General features: G+C 42.3%; 1 protein-coding gene across 1 annotated transcript; it reads left to right on the forward strand.

Annotated features, from left to right (window-relative positions):
• The first annotated feature begins 7486 nt into the window (after positions 1-7486).
• On the forward strand, positions 7487-10029 carry LOC130028295 (lithostathine-like). The gene is made up of 5 exons (XM_056119047.1): positions 7487-7595; positions 8593-8711; positions 8876-9013; positions 9586-9718; positions 9962-10029. Exons 1-5 carry the CDS (start codon positions 7487-7489, stop codon positions 10027-10029), a joined length of 567 nt encoding a protein of 188 aa, XP_055975022.1.
• Positions 10030-10359: the final 330 nt, after the last annotated feature.

Genomic DNA, 10359 nt, shown 5'->3' on the forward strand with positions numbered 1-10359 from the left:
GTATTATCTTTCCAGCCCCTTGTGGTTGTTTTTAGTTTTTGTTTGTTTGGTAGCCACACCAGAAGAGCTGAGGGTTTACTCCTGGCTTTGCATCAGGGCTCCCTCCTGGCCGTGCTTGGGGGACCATAGGCAGTGCCTATGTGTGTAGAACTTGGTTCGGTCACATACAAGGCAAATTCCCTGCCCTCTGTACTATCACCCCAGCCCCTTTTGGCTTTTGAAATCAGTTTTACACCTGTGAGCCCAAAAAGGCCAGAAACAACACTCCCAACCCAAACAAAATGGTAGAAAGGAAGAAAGAAAGAAAGAAAGAAAGAAAGAAAGAAAGAAAGAAAGAAAGAAAGAAAGAAAGATTGACAGATAGAAAGAAGCCAGGTTGAAAATCCATAGAGAAAATACACATCCAGGCTCGCTATTGACTAGCTCAAGGAGTGATCTTTGGCCATACACCCTGCTTATGGGTCACACCTTTGTGACTGAGGTTGGGGTTAGAGGGTGGGGGGTGACCCTGGCATTGCCAGAGATCAAACTTGGAGCTGCGTCACACTATGCAAGTGCTTCAGCTCTTTGACCTATTTCCCCCCCCCACAAGAGCACCATCTCACTAGTTTGCCAAGCTCTGCCATGTGGGTGGGGTACTTTTGCTAGCTTGCCGGGCTCTCCGAGAGAGATAGAGGTATCGAAACCGGGTCAGTTGTGTGCAATGCACATGCCCTACCAGCTGTGCTATTGCTCCATCCCTAAGTTATTACTGAGAAAATAATATCCTCAGCTCATATGCATATTTTATTTAAAATCAAAAGTCAGAGCTGAACCTATTAGAAAGAATTAGAAATGACATAAGGTCTGGAGAGAAAGTGTAGTGCTTGAAGAGTTTGACTTGTAACTGGTCAACTTGGGTTCCATCTCTGGCACCACAAAGCATACCCAGGACCAACTAGGAGTTCTGCCTGAACACAACACCATTTCTGGTAATTGTTCACTGGGGCCTCTCCCACACCAAATATCAGAATATACTAAGTCCCAATTACAAAATAAGTGAAAAATCATTTTCATATATGTGAAAACACACTCATTGCTTTCAAAAGACTCAGTTGAAAAATAGTAGAAACAACTAAATGTAGGGGTAAGTATCTCGTTCGAAATTCTGCATACAGAAGTCTGTTGCAAAAGAGAGGGACAGACTGTACTCATTTGCTGAATATACAAGAACCTAATATGAGACTAAAATCCAAGGACAGTAGAGACAATGGCCAGGATGATTGTTCCATGGTTGGAAGCCTGCCTCCTGTGCAGAGAAGGCAGCTGGGATGGAGAAGGGACCACTAGTTCAATGATGGCTGGAGGGATCTCTCAAGATGGGAGATGTGTGCTGAAAGTAGATAAAGGACCAAATATGGTGGATTCTCAGTATCTGTATTGGAAACCGTGATGCCCTGAAGTAGCGAGAGAATAAAAAGGAAGGTGCCTGTCATAGATATAAAGGGTGGGATGGGGTGGCTGGAGGGATACTGAGGACATTGTTGGTAGAAAATGTACACTGGTCGAGGGATGGGTGTTGAATCATTGTATAACTGAAATTCAATCGTGAGAGCATTGTAACTGTATCTCACAATGATTAAATAAAAAGAAGCCCATTTCATTGACGAAGCAGAGTGCTCAGAGGTTAGGAACAGATGCATCATATTCATAAGGCTCACAGTGGAGTCTCTCAATATAGTAACACCCCCACAGAACACATCTTGGTATATTCCTCAAGGCTCCAGAGCACCAAATGTGAGCCTGATGGCTCCAGTTCCCAAAAAACAATGTGGCACTGCATCTCCAGGCAAGGCATTAAACCATCCAGCCCAATTTGCTAAGTGTTGCTTGAGTGAGCATTGTGTTGAGACCTGTTGTCCTTCCTCGTTGCAATGATTTTGCTTGTCCAAGGGCAAATATTTAGTGAGATGATGAAGAAATTTAAGAATCTATTCCTCTTATGATTTCAAAAAGGAAAGTTTAAAAAGTAGCTATAAATTTGACAGTGAAGGTGAAAGACATTTAGAATGAAATCTCAAATGTAAAAACTGACATAGAACAAGACAATTGGTTATGGAAAATCTTTTATTTTATTTATTCATACATTTTGTTACTGTTTTTGACATATTGAATACACCACGGGGAGCTTGCCAGGCTCTGCCATGTGGGCGGGATATTCTTGGTAGCTTGCCGGGCTCTCCAAAAGGGATGGAGGAATCAAATCCTAGGGTGTTTACCTTGTATGCGGCCAACCTAGGTTCAATTCCTCTGTCCCTCTCGGAGAGCACAGCAAGCTACCAAGAGTATGCCGCCCACATGGCAGAGTCCGGCAAACTCCCTGTGGCGTATTGGATATGCCAAAAACAGTAACAAGTCTCACAATGGAGATATTACTGGTGTCCGTTTGAGCAAATCAATGAACAACAGGAGGACAGTGCTATAGACAGTTCAGTGCTGCACACATTTTGGGTTTCAGTAACACACCCTGAGGTGCTTGGGGTCTCGTGTAAGTTGGTGCAGGGGCGATCCTTGGCTGTGCTCTGGGAACCATTCAATCCTCAAAACTGGGGATTGAAATGTGGTTGGCTGCACACACGGCAAGCATTTATAATCTCTCTAACCTGAAAGACATTTATTGTACACTTAGAGACACATTCCAAAGAAATCACAAAATTAAACACAAAGGAGCTGGGCAAAGTAAATGACAATGGAGAAGTTAAGGCATAAATTTCAAGCTGCAAAATTTTCTTGTATGTTTGTCATGGGGTGTTGTCAGTACCGAGTTGCTGAATGCAACCAACATCTCTATGCACTACATGAAGTTGACGTTAATAGGGACATAATGTCATAGTGCAAAATTAGAGTGAAGATTCTAAATATGAATAAGTAAACCAAGATAAACACCCAATACATTTTTGCAAGTTCTTTCCTCAGAGATATTTCCATACAAAAATAAAAGAAATAAAAAGAAACAAAGTTGTAGTCAATTAAAAATTATTTGTACGACTGAAATGCAAGCAAGAAAATTTGTAAGTCTATAACTGTACCTCATGGTGATTCACTAATAAAAAAAAATAAACAACAAAAAGAGTGACCTATTCCTGAGGAAGGGAACTCAGCAAGAGAGAAAGAATAGAGAGGGTGCAGCAGCAGAAAATTAACATACATTTCCTCATATGTAAGATATTTTGACTTCAGTTTCAGAAAAAAGGAAATGAGGGACAGAGACATTAGCTTGAGCCTGTCTTACTTGTGGTTGCTGAACGGCTCCCACCATAACCTGGGTTGGGTTAGCGTTGGGTTAGCGTCTCCTAGGTCAGGTAATTCAGCACATCATTGCTGCTCCACTCCCAGCTGCCCCCACTGGACTGATATCAGGATCTGTGGCATAAAGCAGAGAGAGAGAGAGATCAGTCTATATACAAATTTTTAATAAAACTTTAAGAACACCCTATTATCTCCATGCCATAGGGAGAGCAGGTCTTCAACTAAGGGTTCAAACCTAGAGATGAACATTGAAAAACTTGGCCTAGCTCATCACTCTGATTCATAAAATTTCTAAGCCTAATTAAATTTGAATTAAAGTGTGTATTGATTGAACACCATGTGGTACTACATAGCTTTTAAATCTCAACAATTCAGAGGAAAAACAGCTACTGTGGAAGACAACTCCCTTAGTATTCAGCACTGAGTTTTTCACACAATCTATCAGGAGCTAATCGTGCCAATTACATAAATACTTGATAGAGAGGCTTAAAGCAATTAAGAGATGAGCATGCTCTACAGAACGCAGACCAGCAGGTGGCTTCAGGTTCCAAAACCTTAGCTTGTATCTCTCGGTGTAGTAATGCACCGTCTTCTCCCGTTGTTTATCGATTTGCTAGAGCGGACACCAGTAACATCTCCATTGTGAGACTTGCTACTGTTTTGGGCATATCAAATACGCCATGGGGAGCTTGCCAGGCTCTGCTGTGTAGGCAGGATACTCTAGGTAGCTTGCCGGGCTCTCTGAGAGGGACTGAGAAATCGAACCTGAATCGACCACGTGCAAGGTGAATACATACCTGTTGCTGTTGCTCCGTGCACTCATTCTTGGAGACAACTTTTTCTTCTGCAGGTCTTCCCCTGGGGTAGAACTGTAGCACTGTCCTCCTGTTGTTCACCGATTTGCTCGAGCGGCCCCAGTAACCTCTCCATTGTTAGACTTATTACTGTGTTTGGCATAATCAAATACGTCATGGGTAGCTTGCCAGGCTCTGCCGTGCGGGCGAGATACTCTCGGTAGCTTGCCAGGCTCTCCCAAAGGGGTGGAGGAATAAAACCCGGGTTGGCTGGGTTGACCATGTGCAAGGCAAATGCCCTACCGCAATAAAAGGACTGATAGACTAAAAAGTAGTATGGCATTTGAGGGTGGGGAAGATACTATCAGATATAGATTGGAGCAGTGCTGGGGAACTTACCCCAGTGCAATGTCATACTCAGACTTTGGGGCTGAGTGATTTCACTCTGAATCATGCCCATGGCATGAGCAACCAAACACTCTTCTATTGCCTCTTTCTCTTAAAGGAAGATGCCACAGCCCTCAGTCAGCTGAGATGTTCTCCATGGCCCACAGTCTTTATCCTTTGCAATGGGCTTTTGTGACTCAGACTTCCCATATTGCTCTCCCATGGACACAGAATAGAAGAAGACCCCAATTTCTATGAGTCCTGGTACCCACAGACATGTCTCCAGTCCTTTTTTTAAAAAGGGAGCAGCACTAGACTTTGGGTGATATTGACCTCGCTGATACAGCATGTCCCATGGGAACCATCTCTCAGCTCTTTCAAAGTATTCCTTGACACAAGGGCTGGTTCACTCACCTTTCACTTGATATTGTAGCATGAGGCAGGGCAGCAGCATTCAAGCCACATTGGCAAAGGCCACGGAAAGTATCCTGTCTGTCCGGATGAGGCTGCAAAGTCAGTAGTAGCAGTTGGTCAGGGAGTGGGCAAGTAGAGCACCCACGTACTATCAATCTCATTATTTCCTTTGTCCAATTTTCAGGAAAATGATGGTCTTTCAGACAACTATGTAACTCTCAAGTGACAACAACAGAAAAACAATGTTTGCTATTCTCAATATTGCTAGCCAGAAGCTTTCACACTTTACCATCTTGGATTTGGAGAGCACTCATGTTCTTGTAGGAATGGGATTCTTCTCTAGCTCCCCTCGAGAATGTGAGGAATGACTCCTGCAGTCAGTGAATGTTGTCTTGCATCAGTACCCACTTACCATTCTTCTGGGGTCAGGGATGATTTGTTAGGGCAAGAAAGACCAGGCTTTAATAGAAATCTTTACTGAGAGAGCATGCCAATGAATTACAAGAAAGTGGTACCATGAGGGTGCTGGGAAAGGCTAGGCATGGTTTCCAGAGATTTCAGAAAATGGGAGGTGTCACTTTCCAGCAAAGCCTGGGAAATGTCTCAGGTGTCGCCTCTTCACATAGCAGATAAGCACTTTCTCAAGAACTTGAATTATCCCGTCACCTGAATCATTTCTGAAAAATTAAAGGTAATGAAATCATCCATTGCCCTCTTATTATTCAACTAATGACCATAATAATATTGCCTTATAAATTTGTTTTATTTTTCATATGTTTATTTTTCATATGTTTTATTTTTCATATGTTATATCCAGTAAAAAGTCTTATGTGACTCTTATTTTTGAAAAGAGGTGTTATTATATATTACGTACATTTTTTCCAGTGGGGAGCATGTGCAGTGCTGAGATCACACCATGCCGAGAAACACCTGAAGCTCTGCACTGTCTCTCCAGCTCTATTGACTTTATTCATTCATTTAGAGCGAATTTTGGTCCACAGCAGAATTGAGCAAAAGGGATAGAGATTCTCCTCCTCCCCCTTCTCGCAGCAGCCCCACTCCCATGCTGGGGAAGTTTTCAAGCTGTTAATGGCACGCTGTGATCCTTAGGTGGGAAAAGCTGCTTAAGTTTCTTTTCATTTAAAGCCCTTTTTCACCCATGGGTATAAACTAGGTATGCATAAAACACTGATAATAAATCATAGATTTGTTTTGAAACAATTTTTTTGTGACCCCACACCCTACATCATCACCCACTGTCCCAGCAGTGTGTCCTGGGAGAGCCCTTAGATGGGTGCGGCTGTTCTCGAGCCCAGGGAATTTCGCCCTTGTATTGCCCATCCTTCCCTTCTACCTGGGCTGGAGCGATAGCACAGCAGTAGGGTGTTTGCCTTGCACGTGACCGGCCTGGCCGAGCCAGGTTCAATACCTGTCTTGGAGAGTCCGGCAAGCTACTGATAGTAGCTTGCCTGCGCGGCAAAGCCTGGCAAACTCCCCGTGGCATATTTGATATGCCAAACACAGTAACAACAAGTCTCAAAATGCAGATGTTACTGGGCCTGCTCGAGCAAATCAATAAACAATGGGAGGACAGTACATTTTTCTTACAGAAACTTTTATATATCATATGAAATTTCTATATTATTATATACCTAGTTCTCCACTAAATTGTAAATTATCAGAATTATTTCTATTACTAAAGACATACATAGCCTTTTGAAAAATACGTGAAAACTCAATCTTATTCATGTGATTTATCAATATTCATAACTTGATTTTGTAAATATCTATTCAATTTTTAAAACTGCATGGTACTATTGCAGGCAGATAGATTCAGGGACAAGGTTACTAGCTTCAAAAAAATAATAAAGCTTGAGAAGAAATTTCCCAGTAAAGAAATAGCAAAGGCCTGAAGAACACCTCCAGATGAGAGGAAGTTCTGAAGTGTTGATTCAGCATGTTAAATTAAAAGTCCTGATGGGTTGAATTGTCAGAACACTGACTGTGCTTCTGTCCCTGTAGAGGAAGATGCAAGTCAGGAAGATCAAATGATTTCTGGTATTAGGGACATGACTGACTCGGACTGGAGCCATAGCACAGCAGGTGGTTGCATGCGGCCAATCTGGGTTCAATTCCTTGGTCCCTCTCGAAGAGCCCAGCAAGATACTAAGAATACTTTGCCCACACAGCAGAGCCTGGCAAGCTCCCTGTGGCATATTCAATATGCCAAAAACAGTAACAACAAGTTTCACAATGGAGATGTTACTGGTGTCCGCTCGAGCAAATTGATGAACAACTGGAGGACAGTGCTACAGTGCTACAGGGATATGACTGAAAGTGGAGTAGTGGGTCATCTACTTACCTTCTTCCTGGTTTCACTGTCATTCCTGTCTCCTCTAGCCTCCTCCAGTCAGACAGGATGCTGCCTTTCATGGTCATTCCCAGTGTTGCTTGGATACTGCTTTCTGGCCTCATGCTGCCATACCAAGTGAAAGGTGAGTGGTCCCAGTACTAGCCTTTGTGCATGGAACACTCAGAACAAGGAGATCAAGTAGGCTCCTGTGGAACATAAATATCAGTGAGGTGAACATCGTAATGAAAAGATGAATCCACTGACATTATCTCCTATCAAAAGTGCTGGGAAAGATCACTGTGGATCCTACAATCAAAGAAAATTATTTCTTGTCGATCTGAGGATGCATGTTCAGGGAGGTACAAAATTGAAAGTGCCAGTGAGAAAGCATCAAAGTATTTAGACTTTGGTACAGACTCAGGTAAACTCCTTTTTTTTAACAAAAATTATTTTCATAAAGTTATTCACAATAACAAATTACATTCAATATTTTGACACCAGTTCCATCACCGTTACACCTTCCCACCACCATTATATTGAATTTTCCCGCCACTGCTCAAAACTGAAAAGGCAGATGCTAGATAATTTATTTTGTGTTGTTACTACGAATAGCATAATATCTCGCACAGCCATGAGAGCAGCCATGCACTCCTAGAATTCTACAATTTTAGATCATTAGTGTATGGAGAAATCTCTGTGGCAAGCTGCTTGGTTCTGAGATTCTTTTCTGTGTCTCTGGATCATGACCATTAAGGAGTTCATAGCAGCCAAAGGCAGTTCATGGGTGTGACCTCCAGGGTCCCAGGGATAAGGAAATGAGAGGGACCTGCCCATTCCCTATTTCTTGAGGTCTGAATTTTCCATCTCTGAATCCACATATCTGCACTTCTCCTTGGGTTCTGGAAAGTGGTGGCCACCAGGATTCTTAGGGCCAGATGGAGTGATGACAACCGCTCCCATCTATGGGGCACTAGTAAAATCAGCCTGACATAAAGTCCAGGGCCATCTATGCAGTGAGCTGTTTAATTCCAAGATTCTTTGGTGTGTCTCTTTATCGATAATGAGCTGAAAGAGCAGCCTGAGGCCTCAAGGTAACTTCTTATTATCTTCAGAAAGAGTATATAGAAGAATACATGATTTCTCATGAACTGGGCCTCGGTAAAAGTGAATACATTTTGACCTTCCAGAGCTCTAGAGACTTTATCATAAGTAAAGGACACTAGTCCAAAATCTGACTTTGTGAATACCAATGCACACCACGACCCACATTGGTATTGGTGAATACCAATGCACACCACGCCGCCACATTCCTCCCTATTCTTTTCATTTTAAGTATTTTCAATGATTCTACTCCAGGGGAAGACCTGCACCAGGAAGAGCTGTCTCCAAGGATCAGTTGCCCCAGAGGTTCTGTGGCCTATGAATCCTTCTGCTATGCCTTGTTTCTGTCACCCAAATCCTGGTTGGATGCAGATGTGAGTTTGGCAAAGTGGATCCATAAGAATTATGATATCTCAGACTGGGACCTCCCAGCTATAAGGATCCTTGAGATATAGAATGTTATTCTACCACTCCCCCACACATGGGCATGTCTCAGTGTCCTCTGCAGCTTCTTCCTGTCTCTGCCTTCCTTTCACAGATGGCATGCCAGGACAGATTCGAAGGATACCTTGTGTCTGTGCGTGATGCTTCTGAGGCTTATTTCGTGGCCTCTGTGATTCGAAACACAAAGACGAAGCATGAGAACATCTGGATTGGACTCCATAACTCCATGGAGGTGGGATTATGTCTCAACTCTGAACACTTCAGGCTGTTACTGCCACACAGGACATTCTCCTTTCTTTCCCTGCCCAAGAGTAGAATGAGCAGGCCTGGGGAATTATAAAACCAGAGAGGGTTTTGGAGAGCAATTCCTGCAGCCATCTGAAGATCTGAGTTCTATAGGGCAGGCTCTTCAGTCACTGGTGTGTGCCTCCCTATGGCCAACTTTCAAATATCTTCTTCACAATCTGCCTGAGGAACTGTGTGAACATTTCATCCATGCAAATCATGGGTTAAATGCCTTATCCTGCAGTCTTTACTGCTTCTGAAGGGTTAAGCTTAACTTGTATGGCACCACAACTGTTCAAATATGACATACTATTTAGTGACTTGTTTTTCACTTGCTTTTTAAAAAGCAGAGCTGAGAGCTTGGAAAGCATTGCTACATTAAGTTCTAGGTCTGCATCCTCAGGTGAAGATCAAATACCCTTATTGTAGAGAGAAATCGGGTATTCTGCTCATGGTCTATGAGTGAGCATTTTAGTGACTAGTCATCACTCACCTGACTTCTCTCTGTTTATGCCACAGGATTATGAGCCCAATGGAGGCATCTGGATGTGGGTCAACAATGATTTAATGGTTTACCAGGCCTGGGAGAAAAATATCCCAGGCTATCCTCTATGGACACATGGCTACTGTGGGACCCTTTCAGCAACCTCAAGTAAGAAAGACAGAAGCTTCTTTCTCTGTCCCTCATTTCCTATTATCTCTGTCGAAGTTCAAAAGAGCCTTCATATGAGGAAAACCCAGGTTTATTTTCTTTGCTTCTCTCTGCATTTCTTTCTCCTTGACTGATATTTTTCATTTCCAGAAATAGGCTACAGGGATAAGCGAGGCATGGAATTGGCTCTTTCACATTCACTCTTGTATCTGCAATACTTAGTCCTCTCTTCTAACTTTTCAGATTACGAACAATGGAGAGATTATGACTGCAAGCAGAATTTACCTTATTTCTGTAGGTTCAAGGCTTGATTCAGAGGTTCAGTCACCAGTTCCATTAGAGAGACCATTATCATCAACAAGGAATAGCACCTCATGATTGCTCCTGCAAAGAAATGTTCTCCAGAAATCTAAATGAAAGATATAACTGAGACAAGGGTTCAAACATATCTATTTAATCTGACTATTCTTCCACATATAAATACCCCATCTTCCACTATGTTAATTATTGATAATAAATTTTTATTTCCATTACCTTGCCTACAATTTGTATCGTATTTTTTATTTAATATATAGCCTCTTATAAAGTGACAAAATTAAGAAAAATACTATTTGCATTTTATTAGGATTCCTTTTCATAGA

The sequence above is a fragment of the Sorex fumeus genome, unplaced genomic scaffold (genome assembly GCF_029834395.1).
Source record: "Sorex fumeus unplaced genomic scaffold, SorFum_2.1 ptg000003l, whole genome shotgun sequence".
Taxonomy (NCBI): Eukaryota; Metazoa; Chordata; class Mammalia; order Eulipotyphla; family Soricidae; genus Sorex; species Sorex fumeus.